At 41.2% G+C, this 25,029-nt stretch overlaps 1 protein-coding gene across 1 annotated transcript in view; it reads left to right on the top strand.

Annotated features, from left to right (window-relative positions):
* SLC2A4RG (SLC2A4 regulator) overlaps positions 1-25,029 on the top strand; it is a 273,776-nt gene that overhangs the window by 210,341 nt on the left and 38,406 nt on the right. Inside the window, exons 6-8 of the mRNA XM_053711990.1 lie at positions 11,848-12,100; positions 12,653-12,733; positions 23,323-23,378. Of these exons, the coding sequence (XP_053567965.1) occupies positions 11,848-12,100; positions 12,653-12,733; positions 23,323-23,378 (390 nt within the window). The remainder of the gene's footprint in view (positions 1-11,847; positions 12,101-12,652; positions 12,734-23,322; positions 23,379-25,029) is intronic.

Here is a 25,029-nt window from a genome sequence, read left to right as displayed (position 1 = left end):
TTCTTAGAGGCCCCGGGGCCCCCCGAAGCTTTTCCTATATCCAAGCGGGTGGCGTACATTGTTAGTAAAGAATGGGACAGGCCCGGTATACCTTTAGTACCTCCCCCCATATTTATAAAATTGTTTTCCTATAGTCGACCCCAGAAAGGACTGATGGCAGACAGTCCCCAAGGTCGAGGGGGCGGTTTCTACTCTACACAAGCGCGCCACTATACCCATAGAAGATAGTTGTGCTTTCCAAGATCCTATGGATAAAAAAATAGAAGGTCTGTTAAAGATGTTTGTTCAGCAAGGTTCCCTTCTACAACCAATTGCATGCATTGTCCCTGTCACTGCAGCCGCGTGTTTCTAGTTTGATGAGCTAGGAAAGGCGATTATTAGTAATTCTTCTTCTTATGAGGAGATTATGGACAGAATTCGTGCTCTTAATTGGCTAATTCTTTCACCCTAGACGCCACCTTGCAATTGGCTAGGTTAGCGGCGAAAAAATTCTGGGTTTGCTATTGTGGCGCAGAGTGCTTTGGTTAAAATCTTGGGCAGCGGATGCGTCTTCCAAGAACAAATTGCTTGACATTCCTTTCAAGGGGAAAACACTCTTTGGCCCTGACTTGAAAGAGATTATCTCTGATATCACTGGGGGCAAGGGCCACGCCCTTCCTCAGGATAGGTCTTTTCAAGACCAACAATAAACCTAAGTTTCGTCCCTTTCGCAGAAACGGATCAGCCCCAAGGGCTACGTCCTCTAAGCAGGAAGGTAATACTTCTCAAGCCAATCCAGCCTGGAGACCTATGCAAGGCTGGAACAAAGGAAAGCAGGCCAGGAAACCTGCCACTGCTACCAAGACAGCATGAAATGCGGGCCCCCGATCCGGGACCGGATCTGGTGGGGGGCAGACTCTCTCTCTTCGCTCAGGCTGGGGCAAGAGATGTTCTGGATCCTTGGGCGCTAGAAATAGTCTCCCAAGGTTATTCTCTGGGGTTCAAGGGGCTTCCTCCAAGGGGGAGGTTCCACAGGTCTCAGTTGTCTTCAGACCACATAAGAAGACAGGCATTCTTACATTGGGTAGAAGACCTGCTAAAAATGGGAGTGATTCATCCTGTTCCATTAGGAGAACAAGGGATGGGGTTCTACTCCAATCTGTTCATAGTTCCCAAAAAAGAGGGAACGTTCAGACCAATCTTAGATCTCAAGATCTTGAACAAGTTTCTCAAGGTTCCATCGTTCAAGATGGAAACCATTCGAACACTTCTTCCTTCCATCCGGGAAGGTCAATTCATGACCAAGGTGGATTTCAAGGATGCGTATCTACATATTCCTATCCACAAGGAACATCATCGGTTCCTAAGGTTTGCATTCCTGGACAAGCATTTCCAGTTCGTGGCGTTTTCTTTCGGATTAGCCACTGCTCCTAGGATTTTCTCATAGGTACTAGGGTCCCTTCTGGCGGTGCTAAGACCAAGGGGCATTGCTGTAGTACCTTACTTGGACGACATTCTGATTCGAGCGTCGTCCCTTCCTCAAGTAAAGGCTCACACGGACATTGTCCTGGCCTTTCTCAGATCTCACGGATGGAAAGTGAACGTGGAAAAGAGTTCTCTATCTCCGTCAACGAGGGTTCCCTTCTTGGGAACTATAATAGACTCCTTAGAAATGAGGATTTTTCTGACAGAAGCCAGAAAAACAAAACTTCTAGACTCTTGTCGGATACTTCATTCCGTTCCTCTTCCTTCCATAGCGCAGTGCATGGAAGTGATAGGTTTGATGGTAGCGGCAATGGACATAGTTCCTTTTGTGCGCATTCATCTAAGACCATTACAACTGTTCATGCTCAGTCAGTGGAATGGGGACTATTCAGACTTGTCTCCGAAGATACAAGTAAATCAGAGGACCAGAGACTCTTTCCGTTGGTGGCTGTCCCTGGACAACCTGTCACAAGGGATGACCTTCCGCAGACCAGAGTGGGTCATTGTCACGACCGACGCCAGTCTGATGGGCTGGGGCGCGGTCTGGGGATCCCTGAAAGCTCAGGGTCTTTGGTCTCGGGTAGAATCTCTTCTACCGATAAATATTCTGGAACTGAGAGCGATATTCAATGCTCTCAAAGCTTGGCCTCAGTTAGCGAGGGCCAAGTTCATACATCAACCATCAGGGGGGAACAAGGAGTTCCCTAGCGATGGAAGAAGTGACCAAAATCATTCTATGGGCGGAGTCTCACTCCTGCCACCTGTCTGCTATCCACATCCCAGGAGTGGAAAATTGGGAAGCGGATTTTCTGAGTCGTCAGACATTGCATCCGGGGGAGTGGGAACTCCATCCGGAAATCTTTGCCCAAGTCACTCAACCGTGGGGCATTCCAGACATGGATCTGATGGCCTCTCGTCAGAACTTCAGAGTTCCTTACTACGGGTACAGATCCAGGGATCCCAAGGCGGCTCTAGTGGATGCACTAGTAGCACCTTGGACCTTCAAACTAGCTTATGTGTTCCCGCCGTTTCCTCTCATCCCCAGGCTGGTAGCCAGGATCAATCAGGAGAGGGCGTCGGTGATTTTGATAGCTCCTGCGTGGCCACGCAGGACTTGGTATGCAGATCTGGTGAATATGTCATCGGCTCCACCATGGAAGCTACCTTTGAGACGAGACCTTCTTGTTCTAGGTCCGTTCGACCCACTCCAGCTGACTGCTTGGAGATTTAACGCTTGATCTTATCAAAGCGAGGGTTCTCAGATTCTGTTATTAATACTCTTGTTCAGGCCTGAAAGCCTGTAACCAGAAAAATTACCACATTATTTGGTATATCTGTTGGTGTGAATCTGCAGGATTCCCTTGGGACAAGGTTAAGATTCCTAAGAGTCTATCCTTCCTTCGAGAAGGATTGGAAAAAGGATTATCTGCAAGTTCCTTGATGGGACAGATTTCTGCCTTGTCTGTGTTACTTCACAAAAAGCTGGCAGCTGTGCCAGATGTTCTAGCCTTTGTTCAGGCTCTGGTTAGAATCAAGCCTGTTTACAAAATTTTGACTCCTCCTTGGAGTCTCAACCTAGTTCTTTCAGTTCTTCAGGGGGTTCCGTTTGAACCCTTACATTCCGTTGATATTAAGTTATTATCTTGGAAAGTTTTGTTTTTGGTTGCAATTTCTTCTGCTAGAAGAGTTTCAGAATTATCTGCTCTGCAGTGTTCTTCTCCTTATCTGGTGTTCCATGCAGATAAGGTGGTTTTGCGTACTAAACCTGGTTTTCTTCCAAAAGTTGTTTCTAACAAAAACATTAACCAGGAGATAGTTGTGCCTTCTTTGTGTCCTAATCCAGTTTCAAAGAAGGAACGTTTGTTGCACAACTTGGATGTAGTTCGTGCTCTCAAATTTTACTTAGCAGCTACTAAGGATTTCAGACAAACTTTGTCTTTGTTTGTTGTTTATTCTGGTAAACGGAGAGGTCAAAAAGCAACTTCTACCTCTCTCTCCTTCTGGATTAAAAGCATTATCCGATTGGCTTATGAGACTGCCGGACGGCAGTCTCCTGAAAGAATCACAGCTCACTCCACTAGGGCTGTGGCTTCCACATGGGCCTTCAAGAACGAGGCTTCTGTTGATCAGATATGTAAGGCAGCGACTTGGTCTTCACTGCACACTTTTTCTAAATTTTACAAATTTGATACTTTTGCTTCTTCTGAGGCTATTTTTGGGAGAAAGGTTTTGCAAGCCGTGGTGCCTTCCATTTAGGTGACCTGATTTGCTCCCTCCCTTCATCCGTGTCCTAAAGCTTTGGTATTGGTTCCCACAAGTAAGGATGACGCCGTGGACCGGACACACCTATGTTGGAGAAAACAGAATTTATGTTTACCTGATAAATTACTTTCTCCAACGGTGTGTCCGGTCCACGGCCCGCCCTGGTTTTTTTAATCAGGTCTGATAATTTATTTTCTTTAACTACAGTCACCACGGTAACATATGGTTTCTCCTATGCAAATATTCCTCCTTAACGTCGGTCGAATGACTGGGGTAGGCGGAGCCTAGGAGGGATCATGTGACCAGCTTTGCTGGGCTCTTTGCCATTTCCTGTTGGGGAGGAGAATATCCCACAAGTAAGGATGACGCCGTGGACCGGACACACCGTTGGAGAAAGTAATTTATCAGGTAAACATAAATTCTGTTTTCCTTTAGTAATGTACCATTACCTGTTGCAGTTCCATCAACATCTAATGTTCAGAATGTTCCTGATAACATAAGAGATTTTGTTTCTGAATCCATCAAGAAGGCTATGTCTGTTATTCCTCCTTCTAGTAAACATAAAAAAATCTTTTAAAACTTCTCTTTATACAGATGAATTTTTAAATGAACATCATCATTCTGATTCTAATGACTCTTCTGGTTCAGAGGATTCTGTCTCAGAGGTTGATGCTGATAAATCTTCATATTTATTTAAAATGGAATTTATTCGTTCTTTACTTAAAGAAGTCCTAATTGCATTAGAAATTGAGGATTCTGGTCCTCTTGATACTAAATCTAAACGTTTAGATAAGGTCTTTAAATCTCCTGTGGTTATTCCAGAAGTTTTTCCTGTTCCTGGTGCTATTTCTGAAGTAATTTCCAGAGAATGGAATAATTTGGGTAATTCATTTACCCCTTCTAAACGTTTTAAGCAATTATATCCTGTGCCGTCTGATAGATTAGAATTTTGGGACAAAATCCCTAAAGTTGATGGGGCTATTTCTACCCTTGCTAAACGTACTACTATTCCTACGTCAGATGGTACTTCGTTTAAGGATCCTTTAGATAGGAAAATTGAATCCTTTCTAAGAAAAGCTTATCTGTGTTCAGGTAATCTTCTTAGACCTGCTATATCATTGGCTGATGTTGCTTCAGCTTCAACTTTTTGGTTGGAAACTAGCGCAACAAGTAACAGATCATGATTCTCATAATATTATTATTCTTCTTCAACATGCTAATAATTTTATCTGTGATGCCATTTTTGATATTATCAGAGTTGATGTCAGGTTTATGTCTCTAGCTATTTTAGCTAGAAGAGCTTTATGGCTTAAAACTTGGAATGCTGATATGTCTTCTAAATCGACTCTACTTTCCATTTCTTTCCAGGGTAACAAATTATTTGGTTCTCAGTTGGATTCTATTATCTCAACTGTTACTGGTGGGAAAGAAACTTTTTTACCACAGGATAAAAAATCTAAGGGTAAAAACAGGGCTAATAATCGTTTTCGTTCCTTTCGTTTCAACAAAGAACAAAAACCTGATCCTTCATCCTCAGGAGCAGTTTCAGTTTGGAAACAATCTCCAGTCTGGAATAAATCCAAGCCTTCTAGAAAAGCAAAGCCAGCTTCTAAGTCCACATGAAGGTGCGGCCCTCATTCCAGCTCAGCTGGTAGGGGGCAGGTTACGTTTTTTCAAAGAAATTTGGATCAATTCTGTTCACAATCTTTGGATTCAGAACATTGTTTCAGAAGGGTACAGAATTTGTTTCAAGATAAGACCTCCTGCAAAGAGATTTTTTCTTTCCCGTGTCCCAGTAAATCCAGTGAAAGCTCAAGCATTTCTGAAATGTGTTTCATATCTAGAGTTGGCTGGAGTAATTATGCCAGTTCCAGTTCTGGAACAGGGGCTGGGGTTTTATTCAAATCTCTTCATTGTACCAAAGAAGGAGAATTCCTTCAGACCAGTTCTGGATCTAAAAATATTGAATCGTTATGTAAGGATACCAACGTTCAAAATGGTAACTGTAAGGACTATCTTGCCTTTTGTTCAGCAAGGGCATTATATGTCCACAATAGATTTACAGGATGCATATCTGCATATTCCGATTCATCCAGATCATTATCAGTTCCTGAGATTCTCTTTTCTGGACAAGCATTACCAGTTTGTGGCTCTGCCGTTTGGCCTAGCTACAGCTCCAAGAATTTTTACAAAGGTTCTCGGTGCCCTTCTGTCTGTAATCAGAGAACAGAGTATTGTGGTATTTCCTTATTTGGACGATATCTTGGTACTTGCTCAGTCTTTACATTTAGCAGAATCTCATACGAATCGACGTGTTGTTTCTTCAAGATCATGGTTGGAGGATCAATTCACTAAAAAGTTCATTGATTCCTCAGACAAGGGTAACCTTTCTGGGTTTCCAGATAGATTCAGTGTCCATGACTCTGTCTTTGACAGACAAGAGACATCTAAAATTGATTTCAGCTTGTCGAAACCTTCAGTCACAATCATTCCCTTCGGTAGCCTTATGCATGGAAATTCTAGGTCTTATGACTGCTGCATCGGACGCGATCCCCTTTGCTCGTTTTCACATGTGACCTCTTCAGCTCTGTATGCTGAATCAATGGTGCAGGGATTACACAAAGATATCTCAATTAATATCTTTAAAACCGATTGTACGACACTCTCTAACGTGGTGGACAGATCACCATCGTTTAATTCAGGGGGCTTCTTTAGTTCTTCCGACCTGGACTGTAATTTCAACAGATGCAAGTCTTACAGGTTGGGGAGCTGTGTGGGGATCTCTGACAGCACAAGGAGTTTGGGAATCTCAGGAGGTGAGATTACCGATCAATATTTTGGAACTCCGTGCAATTTTCAGAGCTCTTCAGTCTTGGCCTCTTCTGAAGAGAGAATCGTTCATTTGTTTTCAGACAGACAATGTCACAACTGTGGCATACATCAATCATCAAGGAGGGACTCACAGTCCTCTGGCTATGAAAGAAGTATCTCGAATTCTGGTTTGGGCGGAATCCAGCTCCTGTCTAATCTCTGCGGTTCATATCCCAGGTATAGACAATTGGGAAGCGGATTATCTCAGTCGCCAAACGTTGCATCCGGGCGAATGGTCTCTTCACCCAGAGGTATTTCTTCAGATTGTTCAAATGTGGGAGCTTCCAGAAATAGATCTGATGGTGTCTCATCTAAACAAGAAACTTCCCAGGTATCTGTCCAGATCCCGGGATCCTCAGGCGGAAGCAGTGGATGCATTATAACTTCCTTGGAAGTATCATCCTGCCTATATCTTTCCGCCTCTAGTTCTTCTTCCAAGAGTAATCTCCAAGATTCTGAAGGAATGCTCGTTTGTTCTGCTGGTAGCTCCGGCATGGCCTCACAGGTTTTGGTATGCGGATCTTGTCCGGATGGCCTCTTGCCATCCGTGGACTCTTCCGCTAAGACCAGACCTTCTGTCGCAAGGTCCTTTTTTCCATCAGGATCTCAAATCCTTAAATTTAAAGGTATGGAGATTGAACGCTTGATTCTCAGTCATAGAGGTTTCTCTGACTCTGTGATTAATACTATGTTACAGGCTCGTAAATCTGTATCTAGAGAGATATATTATAGAGTCTGGAAGACTTATATTTCTTGGTGTCTTTCTCATCATTTTTCTTGGCATTCTTTTAGAATTCCGAGAATTTTACAGTTTCTTCAGGATGGTTTAGATAAAGGTTTATCCGCAAGTTCTTTGAAAGGACAAATCTCTGCTCTTTCTGTTCTTTTTCACAGAAAGATTGCTAATCTTCCTGATATTCATTGTTTTGTACAAGCTTTGGTTCGTATAAAACCTGTCATTAAGTCAATTTCTCCTCCTTGGAGTTTGAATTTGGTTCTGGGGGCTCTTCAAGCTCCTCCTTTTGAACCCATGCATTCATTGGACATTAAATTACTTTCTTGGAAAGTTTTGTTCCTTTTGGCGATCTCTTCTGCCAGAAGAGTCTCTGAATTATCTGCTCTTTCTTGCGAGTCTCCTTTTCTGATTTTTCATCAGGATAAGGCGGTGTTGCGAACTTCTTTTGAATTTTTACCTAAGGTTGTGAATTCCAACAACATTAGTAGAGAAATTGTGGTTCCCTCATTATGTCCTAATCCTAAGAATTCTAAGGAGAGATTGTTGCATTCTTTGGATGTTGTTAGAGCTTTGAAATATTATGTTGGAGCTACTAAGTCTTTCCGAAAGACTTCTAGTCTATTTGTTATCTTTTCCGGTTCTAGAAAAGGCCAGAAAGCTTCTGCCATTTCTTTGGCATCTTGGTTGAAATCTTTAATTCATTATGCCTATGTCGAGTCGGATAAAACTCCGCCTCAACGGATTACAGCTCATTCTACTAGGTCAGTTTCTATTTCCTGGGCGTTTAGGAATGAAGCTTCGGTTGATCAGATTTGCAAAGCAGCAACTTGGTCCTCTTTGCATACTTTTACTAAATTCTACCATTTTGATGTATTTTCTTCTTCTGAAGCAGTTTTTGGTAGAAAAGTACTTCAGGCAGCGGTTTTAGTTTGAATCTTCTGTTTATGTTTTTCATTAAACTTTATTTGGGTGTGGATTATTTTCAGCAGGAATTGGCTGTCTTTATTTTATCCCTCCCTCTCTAGTGACTCTTGCGTGGAAAGATCCACATCTTGGGTAGTCATTATCCCATACGTCACTAGCTCATGAAAGAAAACATAATTTATGTAAGAACTTACCTGATAAATTCATTTCTTTCATATTAGCAAGAGTCCATGAGGCCCGCCCTTTTTTGTGGTGGTTATGATTTTTTTGTATAAAGCACAATTATTCCAATTCCTTATTTTATATGCTTTCGCACTTTTTTCTTATCACCCCACTTCTTGGCTATTCGTTAAACTGATTTGTGGGTGTGGTGAGGGGTGTATTTGTAGGCATTTTGAGGTTTTGGAAACTTTGCCCCTCCTGGTAGGAATGTATATCCCATACGTCACTAGCTCATGGACTCTTGCTAATATGAAAGAAATGAATTTATCAGGTAAGTTCTTACATAAATTATGTTTTTCCTAGAGGCCAGGTTGGTCCTCGTTTATCTTCTGGGGGCGTCAGAGGGGATTGTGCTCAATCCTTCTTGTCCTATCTATGTTTCGCGGGGGATCCGAGGTTCAGATCCTGCTACGGGGTGCTCTGTAGGCTCCTGTTGTTCTTCAGGTGCTAGAGGTTTTTTTCTCCTTCCCGGAGTGGGTTATGGGTTCGGGTTTCAATGAAATCTGTGGTCCTGGTGGCGTTTAATTGTCTCTTTTTTTGGAGATTTCCTTTGAGTTCTCCTTTTTTTCCAGATGACGGTATATCTTTTTTTAATTCAAGGTCGGCCTCTTGTCCCTTTTCCTTGGGGCTGGCCTTCTGGTCATCGTTTTCAGGAAGTTTGGTCCCTTTGGGGTTTTACTTCTTCCGGGATATCATTAGCTCCCATAATTTGGATTTTTGCATATTATGTTGTCTACTTTTTTCCCTGGGTACGCCCCTGTCTAGGTGTTTTTTGGGTTCCTCCGCCAGGGGTTAGGATGCTTGTTCATCGTATGTTCCTCGTGCTGTAGGAGCTTATGGGAAGTTGATCCTTTTTGGATCTTGGAGATTTTTATCTGCTCAGTCCAGTTTCTAATTTGAGGTTTGCTCTCTTGTCTGTTTTGCCCTGGTCTTTGGACTCAGTGGGTGCTGTCCCTAGAGTCCTTGGAGGCTACCTGGATAGCTGGGGCATTATTCATTGCCTAACACGTTTTCAGTGGGGAGTTTGTATACCGCTGTAGGTGTATTTGTCACTCTCTGTATCTGGGATACAGGAGTATTCAGTGTCCAGAGTACCTTGGACATGATGCCACTCGATGGCTTAGAGGTGGACTTTGTTGCTTGAAAGATGAGGGTCAAGTGTTCCTATCCAGCTGTGGCTAGGTCCTCTTCAGTATGTATTCCTTGCTTGGGTTGCATCGCCTGTTGTGCAAGGTCTGTAATGATTGTGGTAATCTGGGAGTTTCCTCATGGGATATTATTTTGTTCCTTGTCTTTGACTGGACATTTGGTTCTGTATCCAGATCCCTTTGGACTGGTTCGGGACGGCCCAGTTTCCCGCTGCGGGAACATCTTATATTCCTATGGGAGGTTTTACCCTCTCTTCCCGGAAGATTTGTATATTCTGCTGGGCCGGCAATGAGAGCCAGATAGTTCCTTATTCGGTTTTTGACCCTTTGGGTCCTTTTTTCAGCTTCCACTCCATATCTTTGTGGGGTGAGCTGTTTTGGTTTGTTTTAAGTTTACCTTTCCTGGGGTGGACTTGGCATTCCACAGTATCCGCCTGGTGCTGGAGGTTCTTTTCTTCCTCTGGTTAGTGAGTTGTCCCTTCTGCCTTGTGGGCAGGTTGCCAGGTGTAGATGTGCCATTATTGTAGAGGGTCTCCTTTTGGGAGTGTCCTTTTGTCTGGGAAGGGAGCTGTGTCTGGGTTTTGGAACCCAAACTCTTTTGGTGTGTGGGGGGGGGGGGGGCTGGATCCCTCCCCTTTTCCTTCCTGATATTTTTTGTTGGGAAATTTTCATTCCTTTGTCTTTCGGGCATTACCAGTCTAGTTGTGCTGGGTCCGTTGTCTGGAGTAAGGGGTTAGGGATCTGTCGATCGGTTGATCTTGACCGTATATCAGAATTAGATTTTGTGTGCCTCCCTTGGGTGGGAGTTTTCACAGTGGATCCTTTCTCGGCAGGTATTTTTTTCTCTACAGTTTCTGGGTTCTATTCGCCTTTTTCCTGCCTTATTGGGAAAGTGTTGATTGCAGGATTGTCTTTCTATAGACAGTCCTGTACAGCTTCTAGCTTGCTTAGCTAGGGTTGGGGACTTGTGTTCACTTAATCCCTTTGTGGCAGGAAGTCTGGGGCTTCTACGGAGCTTCTTCTGTTTTTCTGATGCTGTTTTTTTGCGGCTCCCGGGGACGGTTCGTCTTTCGGTTGCTCTGTCCGGGGTGCAAGTACGCTCTCTGCGTAGGGGAGGAGTTCCTCTTTTTAGTTTCAGGATTTTTCTTTCGTCCCTTGGAGTCCATTCTGTTGGGGGTTTTGGATTTTTCTCTCTTTGCTCTGCTAGTCGGGTTTTTTTTCTTGGTTGCCCTAGTTCCTTGGTGTTCCTAGGGGTCCTGCGGACTTCCTTATCTGAGTCCCTTTTTCTTCCCTTCAGTAAGACACTGGATGTTTCCCCTCCTTCTGGTCCGGGGGTGAGTTATTGTGGGCTGAGAGCCTGCAGGATTTTGTCTCCTCAGAGGCTCTTGGGCTCAATTGAGTCTAAGGATCTGAGTGGTCTCTATCAAGGGCCTTGCTGGTTCTAACTGATGGGCAGTTACTTGGGCCTTTTTCATTTTATTCCTCTGCTTCTGATGACCCAGTTTTTTGTCGTGAGTTTGGGTGTTTTTGGGCTGTGGCGGCCTCAGAATGGGCTGCCTTTTTGTACCTGCTCATTTTTGCATCCTCTATAGATTGGATATTATTTTCCCAAAAGTGAATGCAGCTGTGGACTCTCCCCGTGTATGAAGAAAAACTTAAATTATGCTTACCTGGTTGTTTTCTTTTCTTCGGACAGGGAGAGTCCACAGCCCACGTTTTTGGTGTGGGGCGGCCGTTATTTTTGTTTTTATTCTTCTGGCACCTTTTTCACCCTAGTATTTCTCCTACTGTTCCTAGTTCCCTTGGCAGAATAACTGGGGGATGAGGGAAGTGGGGGAGGTATTATAGCTTTTGGCTGGGGTGTCTTTGCCTCCTCCTGGTGGCCAGCGTCTGTATTTCCCAAAAGTAATGAATGCAGCTGTGGACTCTCCCCGTCTGAAGAAAAGAAAATTATCAGGTAAGCATAATTTGTTTTTCACCATGGCTAAAATGTAGCCACCAATCAGCAAGCCCTACCCAGGGTTCTGAACCAAAAATAGGCTGGCTACAAAACTCACATTCCTGCTTTTTCAAATAAAGCTACCAAGTGAACAAAGAAAAAATGATAATAGGATTAAATAAGAAAGTTGCTTAAAATTGCATGCTCTATCTGAATCATAAAAGAAAAAAATGGGATTCAGTATCCCTTTAATATGATAGTTTTTTTTGTTTATCTTACAGGCGGCACTCTGAGCAGGAACACAGTGATGGAGAAGAGGATTTTTATTTTACAGAGATGGACGTGAACGTGGACACACTGACAGATGGACTCTCCAGCCTGACTCCCACCTCCCCTACCACTGCTGTCCCTCCTGTCTTCCCCTGTGCAGGCTCTTTTAGGGTTGCAAATAGTACAGAGTTTCCTACTGTATCCCCACTTAGCCTCTCTGCTCCTAGCATGATGTGCCATGTACACACCGACCATGCCTATCAGGTGAATCCATTTGTTATCATCACAGGCATTTTACTGAATGGCTAAGGGATTCTCTGTTTAAATGATCCTGACAGAATATTAAAGAAATATGGTAAAACCATTAATTATAATGTGACCTTATCCCTTAAAAGTCATACTTGCGAACAGTGAATTTGAAAATAATAATAAACTTATATTGTTAATGATTTGCCTCCAAATCTCATGCTTTAAAGGGATTTTAAACTCAGAATTCAATTCCTCTTAATAAAGTTTTGTTTAAAAAAAAAAGCCGATAAATTATTTTTAAATTGATTTATGATTTATTTTTCATTTACAGTTAGTGTGCTTTTTCTACTTCCAGCCTACTCCAGAATTTTTATTGTAATTAATAAATCACTTTGTAGCAATTTTGATTAATTTGGCCCTTGACACTGTTGTTGTGTGGTGTATTTGATGAAGGTAGAATCCCTATAAAAACTTCTGATTCCTTTTTTTCCTGTACTACACATATGTGTTCAGTATCCCCTTTGCCATGATTTTTATTTAGGTTTAATAGAGTTTTCCTTTCTGCAGGCGATGTCCCCGGTCGGTGTGTCCACCACTAAATTCAGCTTCTCATGGCTCCCACCATCAATGCTTATCAAGGCCCCACCAGTGAGTATCTAAGTATGCACATTTAATCTAGGGTTGCTGCTTAAATGTCATTGAGATCTTTGAAAAAAAATACCAATGTTAATCTGGGCTGTCGTCTATTTTCTTAATATAAAATCTATTTATCGCTCGCTCTAGCTATTCACCATTTGTTTGCAAAAGAACAACTATTTATTTGTTTTTCATGTTTTGTATTTGGTCTTTGAAAGTTTAATAAAGATCCAGGTTTGTAAGGAGCAATTTCTTCATTACTTTCCTCACTTTTCAATTAATTTAATTTTTCCCATTGGCCCAGAATGGCTAAAATAAATTCTGTGGAATTTGGAACCCAGCAACATTCTACAATATGAATGATTGATTACTGCAGGAGCTCATTTATATCTATCCCTAAGATGACCATGCTTAAAGGGACATAAAACCAAAGCCATTTCTTTCATGATTCAGGTAGAGCATACATTTTAAACAACTTTCTTACAATTTATCAAATTTGCTTTATTCTCTTGGCATTCTTTGTTGAAGGTGCAGCAGTGGACTACTGGGATCTAGCTGAACACATTGACACTGATAAGAGGCATATACTTGCAGCCACAAATCAGCAGCTAGCTACTAGTGCTGTTTTGCTGCTTATGAGCCTACCTAGGTATTTTTTTTTAACAAATGATACAGATTGATTAAAGCAAAGTGAGTTTGTATGGCCGAGGTGGGGGCAGGGGATAGAGGGGAATGGACCCAAGTTGAATTTTATCGAATTTAATTTATTTAATTGGCTCCAACTATCCCCTTTTTTCTTTTTTTTTTCTTTTTTTCTGTTCCCTTTTGCCCGTTGGACATAACCTATATACAATATTTCAATTTTGTCTATATTGTGCTTTCAGAACTTGCATTTTTTAATTATTAAAGCAGGATCAAGCATCCTGCAGCCTACCTGTAATCAAATCTCAATCTGCTTATTTTTTTTTTATAATTTACCTGTTTACCCTATTGAAAAAAAATGATGTAACAGTGATTTCACTGTCTTTTGTGTCTTATTGTTTTTTATGTTTTGTGTTATAAACTTTAATAAAAAGCTATTTAAAAAAAAAGAACAAAGCAAAGTAGATAATATAAGTAAATTGGATCATGAAATAAAATTAGGGGTCTTATGTCCTTTTCATTAGCATGTTCCTGAATTAGGAAACAATCAAAATGTTTCTAATAATAGGACAGTTTTTAAATTAATACCCAGATCTTCATCAGTGCTGCATGTTACAGCTGATTTTATATATATATATATATATATATATATATATATATATATATATATATATATATATATATATATATATATATATCCTATACGTATGTAAAAAGTGACATTAAATGGATAGGAAACAAACTTGCAGATAAAGCATGTCATTTTAAGGCACTTTTAAAGGAACATGAAACCCAAACATTTTCTTTCATGATTCAGATAGAGTATGTGATTTGAAACAACCAATTTACTTCTATTTTCAAACTTGTTTCATTTACTTGTTGTTGTTTGTTGAAGGAGCAGCTATGCACTACTTGTAGCTAGCTGAACACAGCTGATGCACCAATGAAAAAAGGCATTTATGTGCAGCCACCAATAAGTAGCTAGTTTCCAGTAATGCATTGCTGCCCCTGTGCTTACCTAGGTATGCATTTTAAGTAAGTATACCAATCCTGTAAAACCTTTCTTTCTTGCTGAGAGGCTAGAGGATTCGTCTGGATTTCTTTTCAAATTCTTAGAGAGTATTACAGTTCTTAAAAGACAACCAGTCCACTAAGGGTCAGGTATTGGCCTTGTCTGTCTTGTATCACAAGAAGATTGCTAAGCTGACTGGCATTCAGAACTTTGTTCAGGCATTAATCATAATCAGTTGTTAAATCAACTACGCCCCACATCAACTACACAGGATAAGACAGTTCTGAGGACAACCTACTCTCTTCTTCCTAAGGTAGTATCAGAGAACATTAATCAGGAGATTGTAGTTATGTTCAGCTCCCAAGAGTTTTAAGAAACAACTTCTTCACAACCTAAATGTTTTAAGAGCCTCCTCTTCTTTATTATTTTTTCTGGACCCAGCAAGGTCAGGAAGCTACAGCAGTTACCTTAGCCACTTGGCTTAAGACTGTGGTTTGCAAGGCGTTCTTGTAAAGCAGCTACTTGGTATTCTTTACATACTTTTACAAAAATGTATCACTTTAACGTGTTTGCCTCTTCGGAGGCGGCTTTTGGTAGGAAAGTTCTGCAGGCCACAGTGCCTGTTCAGTAACATACCTGCTTTAACTGTTATCTTGTCCCATTTCATGGTGGTCTCCTGGACTTCACTGCTTCAGTATAAGATCCCACATGTGATGGCTTGTGGACTACCATCTTATGAAAGTAGGCAGCAGTACCAGTTTGCACTTCAATTTGTCTGCTTTATCCTTCCCGATTCTCTGTTTCACTCTATACCCTTGGCCATATGTATGACTGAGAGGTTCTGGGAGAGTGGGAGGGATTAAAAGCTCTTTGTGTTTTTCCCACCTCCTAGTGGAGTTTAATCCCACATGTGATGTCTCGTGAACTCTCACCATCACAAAAGAAATGAACCACTTTAAGGCATCCTCGTCATGCGCATCGCAACCTGTGCACTTTTGTTATGCAAGAGTATTGCCAATCAAACACTCTTTTTGGCGGTCACCTGCACTACAGGCTGAGGATCATTGGTGGCCTAGTGGGAGTACTAGTGACATCACCACGTATGCATGTGACGTTACAAAGGGGGCAGAAACGGAAAGCTTAGGTAGCTGCAAGTGAGCTGGATGGGCGGAGGCTCTTCCAAACCCTCAATCTTGGTCCTTTAGCAGCTACTAATCTCCAAGACCACTCATTTGAAAGAGAATAATTTGCTCTTTCACATGGTACAGTACTACAAAGAGGATGCTTTAAAAATAAAGTAAATAAAAAACATGTATGGGATTTGCTTTGGAATGGGATATTATATGTATAATGGAAAAAAATATCTGGTTTGTCATTAGACCCCTAATAGTTTATTTTCTACTAGACATGTCCCTCTCTTAAAAGACTATATGAATTTTGTTTGTATAGTCAGTTGAACACCTTGTAAGGAAAAAAGTGCTTTCTTTCCTAAGATATGGTGAGTCCACGGTGTCCTCAATTACTGTTGGGAATATCACTCCTGGCCAGCAGGAGAATGCAAAGAGCACCACAGCAAAGCTGTTAAGTATCACTCCACTTCTTACAAACCCCAGTAATTCTCTTTGCCTTGGTGCATGGAGGAGGTGAAGTTTTGGTGTTTGATGAAGATGGATTTATTTCACTTCAATCAAGATTTTATTATTTTGAAAGCCAGAGTAGGTGTGCTCTGATCTTTCCTCTCAAGATTGGGTCTAGCCGTACTCCACGTTAGTCTCTTCAGTAGGGTAGTGGTGTTTTCCTAACATGTTGCTGCCCCTGTGTAGAAAGCCAGAGTAGGTTTACTCTGTCTTTTCATTTTTTCACCGGTCTCTATGAGGAGTGGCTTCCTCTCATGCCGGGTGGGCTGTCCTCCTGCCGGACAGCTAGAGGTGCAGGTAAGTGCCATCTTTTATCTTCTGGGAAGAGTCGCTGGCACTGAAGGCTTAATTGTTTATCTGCACATATATTGTTACGCAATCCTGAGTTCAGGAGTTATTAGGCAGTGTGCAGGCACTTGGGCTGTGACAAGAGAGAGAGTGTTTATTTCTATTTGGTGGCTCAGGGGTTAATTATCTGGGGTGCAATGTACCTATAATATATGAGGCTATATGGTGCAGCTGTGAGTGTCAGACCGTGCTGACAGACTTTTCCTCTCTTATGGCCGCTCTGTTCTGCCCCAGTCACTTAGGATAGCGTTCTTAGTATGGGAGGCGGAGCTTTTTGAGAGGCAGTTTTTTAGTTTGCTATCGCGTGCTTTCTAAGACAGTGGCATATTTCTGATGCCTGTCACGTGATTTCCTGTCAGTGGAGACCGGAGAGGTTGAGTTTGCAGTTGTCTCCTTGCTGCATCACAGTTGCGACTCTGTTGGTCAAGAGTGGGCAGGTAGGCACCTCAGCTTTACGCTGAGGTGTAGAACTCTTGAAGGTAGTCATCCCTTTTTCCTTCCCTGTTTTTTTAATTTTTAGCACAAATTAGATTTACGGTCCGCTGCCGTACTGGGTTTATGAGAACACAGATTGTCCCTGGGGAAAGAATTTCTTAAAGGGACAGTGCAGCATAATTTTTTTTTTGCATTAAAGAATTTTTATTCAATTATTGGCCAGGAACTTGCTACTATAGTTAAATGCAAGCTTTGCTTGGATAACCAAGTTGAACCTCCCCTGCCTTTATGTTCCTCATGCATAGAGAGGACTCTATTACATAAGGATAGACTTTTTGATTCTTAGCCATCAGGATGAATGCCACACATCGCCCCAAGCCTTAAAGGCGTCACAGGCAGTGCCCTGCAGTTCCTCTGAATCTCCTGGAGGAGTCTATTTGAAAGCAGAAATTGCTGCCCAGATATCTTCTGCGCTATCTGCAACATAAGCTGCTATTCCCATGCTACAGGGAAAATGCAAGAGGAAATTTAGAAATTCAGATTGAAAGGTTTCTGAGGCTACCCAAGTTGTTTTAAGTCTCATGAGGAAGATACGTCGGAAGCCTCTGAGGGTGAAATCTCAGATTCAGACAGTGTAATTTCTTCATCTGACGCTGAAGTTGTATCTTTCAGATTTAAGCTTGAAAACCTTTGTGTCTTGTTTTGGCTACCTTGTCTGTGGAGGTGTTTCCTGTTCCAGACCATGCAACAGAAATTATTGCACAAGAATGGGAGAGACCTGGGATCCTTTTTTCCCCGTCTCCTGTCTTTAAAAAGATGTTTCCTGTGGCAGACTCCATTAAGGAGTCGTGGCAAACGGTGCCCAAAGTGAAAGGGACAATTTCTACTCTGGCTAAGAGAACTACTATTCCTATTGAGGATAGCTGCTCTTTTAAAGATCCTATGGACAAAAAGCTGAAGGCTTATTTGAAAAGGATGTTTATTCATCAAGGTCTCCAATGGCAACCTGCAGTGTATTCCTACTGTGACAAGTGCAGCAGCCTATTGGTTCAACGCATTGTCTGAGTCTCTTCAGGTAGAGACTCCCTTGGAAGAGATCCAAGACAGGATTAAGGCTCTTAAGTTGGCCAATTCCTTTATTACTGACGCTTCATTTCAGGTAATTAAGTTGGGAACCAAAATATCTGGTTTCGCTGTTTTAGCGCACAAATCTTGGTCAGCGGATGTTTCATCTAAGTCCAAGCTTTTGGCAAATCCTTACAAGAGTAAGACTTTATTTGGACCTGGTCTGGCAGAAATTATTTCCTATATCACGGGTGGTAAAGGGTCCTTTCTGCCACAAGATAAGAAAAATAGGCCGAAAGGACGTCAGAGTAATTTTCGTTCCTTTCGTAATTTCAAAAGGTAAGTCTTCCCCTTCCTCTTCCAAGCAGGAACAGTCCAAACCTTCTTGGAAACTCAATCAGTCTTGGAACAAGGGGAAGCAATTAAAGAAACCCTGAACTGGATCCAAATCAGCATGAAGGGTTTGCCTGATCGGATCAAGCGGGGGCAGACTATCTCAGTTCTCTCAAGCATGGATACGAGATGTCCCAGATCCTTGGACAGTGGGCATAGTATCCCAAGGTTACAAATTAGAATTCAAGACCTTCCCTCCCAGGGGCAGATTCCACCTCTCAAGATTATCTGAAGACCAGATAAAGAGAGGTGTTCTTGAAATGTGTACAGGATCTTTCCTCCCTGGGAGTGATAGTTCCAGTCCCTGTACAGGAACAGGGTCTAGGTTTCTATTCCAATCTGTTCATTGTTCCCAAAAAAGAGGGAACTTTCTGACCTATTCTAGACCTAAAGTGTGTAAACAAGTTTCTCAGAGTATCGTCCTTCAAGATGGAAATATACGTTCCATTCTTCTTTTAGTGCACGAAGGTCAGTTCATGACGACCATAGACCTGAAGGATGTGTACCTTCATGTTCCCATTCCATTCACAGGGATGATTACAAATTTCTGAGATGGCTCTTCCATTTGGCCTTGACACAGCTCCCAGAATTTTCTCAAAGGCTCTGGGGGCTTTCTTGGCATTGATTCGGTCTCGGGGAATTGCTTTGGCGCCTTATCTGGATGACATTCTGATTCAGGTGCCATCTTTTCAATGTGCAAAATCTTACACAGAGATCTTGTTGTCTTTTCTACGTTCCCACGGATGGAAAGTGAATCTGGAAAAGAGTTCCCTTGTTCCAGCTATAAGGGTAGTTTTCTTAGGGTTTAACAAAGGAAAAAAGTGCAGGAGCACTAACAAAAGCTAAGGGGTCCTGGAGATCAATATACCAATCTACACATCTCGTATCGACAAAAATAATTTAACATCTAGCAAAAAAGCTAATACAGATTCATGTGGGACGTCTCCCTTACACATTAACTTTTTAAATTACAACATATAAAAACATCTGTTTAAAATCAAAAGTGAGCTTATTTATAACTTAGTCATACAACAATAAACAATGTCCACCTTTAAAATTCCACCTTAAAAATAGAACAGTCAGAATATGTCCAAATAACCACCTTGTTTTTTCAGGATGTGTAACAAAACAGATGTATAGTCTTATCTTGCTGGAATGATAACACTCGCAATATATGTGGATTTCACAACGGGATATCTTAGTGTCTTTGCATTGTATAATGCAAATGTATCTCCAGGACCCCTTAGCTTTTGTTAGTGCTCCTGCACTTTTTTCCTTTGTTAAATACTTTTATCATTTGGCGTTCTTGGGGAAGAAACAGCCTGTAAGTAAGCTTAGGGGTTAATTACTGGCGCCATAAATAGCACTTTTGTACTTAGTTTTCTTAGGGACCATAATAGATTCCCTATCGATGAAAATATTTCTGAAGGAGATCAGAAAAGCCAAAATTCTTTCTTCTTGCCTCTCTCTACAGTCTACTGTTCGGCCATCAGTGGCTCAATGTATGGAGGTTATTGGTCTGATGGTAGCTTCCATGGACATCATCCCCTTTGCTCGATTCCATTTGAGAGATCTGCAATTGTGCATGCTCAGGCAATGGAATGGGGACTATGCAGATCTGTCTCAGAGGATAGATCTAGATCAGTCGACAAGAGACTCCCGTGGTGTCTTTCACAGGAACATCTCTCCCAGGGAGCATGATTTCAGAGACCATCCTGGGTGATTGTGACCACGGACACCAGCCTGCTGGGCAGGGGAGCAGTCTGGGACTCATTAAAGGCACAGGGACTCTGGACTTGGGAGGAGTCTGCTCTCCCCATAAACATCTTGGAGTTGAGAGCGATTTTCAATGCTCTGATGGCTTGGCCTCAGTTGTCCTTAGCCTGGTTTATCAGGTTCCAGTCAGACAACATAACCTCAGTGGCTTACATAAACCACCAGGGAGGAACTCGGAGTTCCTTAGCCATGAAAGAGGTGGCTCGGATTATTCAGTGGGAGGAAGCTCACAATTGCTGTCTATCTGCCATCCACATGGGAAGCAGATTTTCTGAGCAGACAGACCTTTCATCCCAGGGAGTGAGAACACATCTGGAGGTGTTCTCCAGCTTGACCCTCAGATGGGGGGGGGGGTGCTGGAGTTGGATCTGATGGTGTCTCGGCATAATGCCAAGCTCCCGAGGTACGAATCGAGGTCAAGGGATCCTTAGGCCTCTCTGAAAGATGCTCTGGCGGTCCCTTGGGATTTCAGGCTGGCATACCTGTTTCCTACATTCGCTTTCCTTCCACGAGTCATTGCTCGTATCAAACAGGAAAGAGCTTCAGTGATTCTAATAGTCCCTGCAGGGCCTCGCAGGATCTGGTATGCAGACCTAGTGGAAATGTCGTCTCTTCCACCTTGGAGACTGCTTCTGAGGGAGGACCTTCTACTTCAGGGTCCCTTCCTTCATCCAAATCTCGTTTCTCTGAAGCTGACTGCTTGGAGATCGAACGCTTAGTTCTGTCTAAGCGTGGGTTTTCTGAGTCGGTCATTGAGACCATGATTCAGGCTTTGCAAGCCTGTTACTAGGAAAATTTACCATAAGATATGGCGTAAATATCTTTATTGGTGTGAGGATTCCTAGGATTTTGTCTTTTTTCCAGGATGGTCTGGAGAAGAATTTGTTGGTCAGTACCCTGAAGGGTCAGATTTCTGCCTTTATATATTTTGCTACATAAGCGTCTGGAGGATGTGCCAGATGTGCAATTCTTTTGTCAGGCCTTGGTCAGAATCAGGCCTGTGTTTAAGTCCGTGACTCCTCCTTGGAGTCTTGACCTTGTTCTTAGAGTTTTGCAGCAGGCTCCGTTTGAGCCTATGTGTTCCATAGACATTAAGTTGTTATCTTGGAAGGTTTTGTTTCTTATTGCTTTTTCATATGCTCGGTGCTTCTCAAAACTCTTTGAAGCGGGATTCGCCTTACCTAACTTTCATGCCGATAAGACGATCCTTCGTACTATGTTTGGTTTTCTTCCTAAAGTAGTTTTGGATAGAAATATTAATCAGGAAATTGTTGTTCCTTTTCTGTGTCCTAATCCTCCTCATAAAGAACGTTTGCTGCACAACCTGGATGTTGTGCGACCTCTAAAATCTACCGACAGGCTACTAAGGATTTTCGCCAGTCTTCTGCTTTGTTGGTTTGTTTCTCTGGGAAACGTAAAGGTCAGAAAGCTACTGCTACTTCTCTTTCTCTATGGTTGAGAAGTATAATTCGTTTGGCCTATGAGACTGCTGGACAGCAGCCTTCTGAGAGAATTACAGCTCATTCTACTAGGGCTGTCTCCTCTCAATGGGCTTTCAAAAATGAAGCTTCTGTGGAACAGATTTTCAAGACTGCAACTTTTTCCTCTCTGCATACTTTTTCCAAATTCTACAAATTTTATACTTTTGGCTCGGCTGAGGCTTCCTTTGGGAGAAAGGTTCTTCAAGCGGTGGTGCCTTCTGTTTAGGTCACCCTGTCTTGTCCCTCCCTATTCCTCTGTGTACTCTAGCGTGGGTATTGGTTCACAACAGTAATTGAGGACGCCGTGGACTCACCATATCTTAGGAAAGAAAACAAAATGTATGCTTACCTGATAAATGTCTTTCTTTCCGGATATGGGGAGTCCACGGCCCCGCCCTTTTTATTTAAGACAGGTTTTTTTTTTGTTTTGTTTTTTACTAACCTCAGGCACCTCTACACCTCTGGTGCACTTTGCCTCCTTCTGCTCTGCAGAAGTGATATTCCCAACAGTAATTGAGGACACCGTGGACTCACCATATCCGGAAATAAATACATTTATCAGGTAAGCATATATATATTTTTTTCTCTACTGCACAGTGGGGCCTCTCAAATTATTAGACCACTGGTTCTTACACTCTTCACCACCTCTAAGGTGGCCAAGAAAAATTGCCTCTAACTCGCTTGCTCGGGGTGATTGACAGACTCTTCTCTCATGCGATTGGCCGGAGTGTGTAATGATACATACGGGCCAGCAGAGGAACAGATCTGCTGACAGTATGCAGCGAAGGTGTGCGACAACTTCTCAAGTTGCTAGGCACGTCCCCCAGTCGGATCAACCGCCATTTGTTTCCAGAATGGAGCAGGACATGCAAAAGTTAGGATGTTCCATGCCATCCTAAAGGCATTTAAGCCCAGCACTTTTAGGCGGGCATGGAACGTCCTATTGCTGTCTAGGGGTTATTAAATATTATGTAGTGAACAGCACTTTAAAGGGACATTAAACACTTTGAGATGGTAATATAAAATGATAAATTATATATATATATATATAAAGTATATACTTTCACTATTTATTTTGCCCCCTTTTCCCGTAATTCCATTCTGAAATTGTGAGCTTTTCAGTTCCTGTTATAAAATGGAAGTGCAGAACACTGTTGTATTCCAGACAGCCATTGGCTGCACACTCTAGTGACCTATTTATAGCTGTCCCTAATTGGCCACAGCAGAGACGGTAATCTAAGTTACAACATGGCAGCTCCCATTATTTTATAGACACTAAAACTACACTTATTTTGTCAATATTTAAACCGCTAATAAAACTTTAATAAATTATACATGTTATTTCAGACTAATCTTTTCTTTGAATGCTTCATTCTATCTAGCCTTTATTTAGTGTTTTATGTCCCTTTAATTCTTATGTTTAAACTGACATTTGCAAGAGTTAATTCCCCACTTCCATTTTTCTAAACTGTCTCTTCAAACTATGAAGAATCTTTTTTTTTTTTGTATTGGTCTAGGCTACACAATGTAATTAATGCTTTCTAAATTTACAGATAAGTGATCTGAAGCAGTTATTTAATGTATTTATGCTACTGAAATACACTGCCCAGCTATAACAAAATAGCCTTGTAGTATAATTTTACTATTTAAGCAAGCAATTCTCCCATTTAATGAATAATAGATGAGGAAATACACTTTCTATAGCTATAACAGAAATCTATATATAAAATCTTAAAAACAATAAATTGTGCTTGTAATACTTCATTCCTTTAAGTGTGATTGTTGTGTAAGTTCATATTTCTCCTTTGACAGGTCCGTCCCCCACTTGTGACCACAGTTAGCAACCTTAAACCAAGCTCTGGAACTCGGTAAGCAAACTATTAATATTTTTTCCCTGTAGTTTATTCCGATCCTCTAACTCATTTCTTTATCTTTTTCCAAAGAAGATTATCATCAGGTTATTGAACATATAGTAATAAAATTACTTTATGTTTGCTCATCATTGCAGCTGTCACTGATTCTCTGTTGTTTCTAATGTGGGTCAGAGAGAAACTGAAAGCGTAAAATTCTAGTTTTTCAGGATATGAGACTCGTCACCTTTATGCCACACATCATACTATAGTTTTTGGTCTATTCTAGACATTATGTGCACATTTCTCTCTGGATTCTGCTGTGTGAAGCCTCTTTTCCTCCTCCCATGAGGTTCTCATGTTATATTATGCACTTTGTGCAGCATGTTCATTTTCTTATATTCTAGGGCATATGTGTGCGCATTATTTATTTCATTCATATCAATTACAAGGGTACACATACCATTTAGTAGCATTCATTCTTCTTTTATCAGTTTGGGATGTTTTGGTTTTTAGTATTTTTTTCACATTCTGTGTGGTGTCTGATTTTCTTGGAGAAGTTTTGTTTAGTCTCGGTTTCTTTCCATTATTAGGCATCCAGCAAGACCCTTAAAGTGATACTAAACCCAAATATTTTCTTTAATAATTCAGATAGAGCATGCAATTTTAAGCAACTTTCTTATTTACTCATATTATCAATTTTTCTTCATTTTCTTGCTATCTTTTTTTAAAAAGCAGGAATTTAAAATTAGGAGCTTGCCTATTTTATGGTTCAAAACCCTGGGTAGTGCTTACTTATTGGTGGCCACATGTAGCCACCAATAAGCAAGCATAACCCAGGTTCTCAACCAAAAATGGGTCGACTCTCTTAAGCTTTACATTCCTGCTTTTAAAATAAAGATAGCAAGAGAACGAAGAAAAATTGATAATAGAACATGCAATTTCAAGCAACTTTTTAATTACTCCTATCTGAATCATTAAAGAAAAAGTTTGGGTTTAGTGTCCCTTTAAAAGTACAGATGCTGCTCCCATATGTTTTTATATCACTAAGATTTGAGAGGCGGGCATAACTGCAGTGACTAAATATAAAGGAGCACATATCTATGCTGCAAATAATTTAGTGTACTGTTAATGTGTTTGTGTTTTTATGCATTTATGCCTCATTCAAAAACTATTAATATGATAAGTTTAGAATACTTCATTTATTATGTGGCACCAGGGAAACGTCTTGCAAATTCTAGGATGTGTAATGCATTACTTTCATCTGTGCTTTTGAATATTATTGTGATAGATTTTTACTTTTTTTGAGCTTCTTCCATTTTATCAGCTACTTTTGTTTTGATACAAATCCATATTTGAAACATTGGTTTCTATACCAATGTTTACATCAGAGCTTTCCAAACTTTTCATGTTGGTGACACACTTTTTAAACCTACATCATTTTGTGACACAGTAATTCAGTTGTACTAGCAAACAGGAGGTTAAACTAACTTGTTTTAAGAGATACAGACACATACATAAATTATATAATAACGAAATGAATTTACAAGTAACAGTATGTATGTGCAAGAATTAAAAAAAAAAGTTTAACACCAATAGCTACTTACTATTTTAATGGGATGTATGAGGTTGATGGGATGAACACAGATTCTGAATATTTTGTGAAATA

Source organism: Bombina bombina, chromosome 1, assembly GCF_027579735.1.
Source record: "Bombina bombina isolate aBomBom1 chromosome 1, aBomBom1.pri, whole genome shotgun sequence".
In the NCBI taxonomy this organism is placed as follows: domain Eukaryota; kingdom Metazoa; phylum Chordata; class Amphibia; order Anura; family Bombinatoridae; genus Bombina; species Bombina bombina.
The sequence above is the reverse complement of the archived record's forward strand: the minus strand, read 5'-3'. Positions and strand labels throughout refer to the sequence as shown.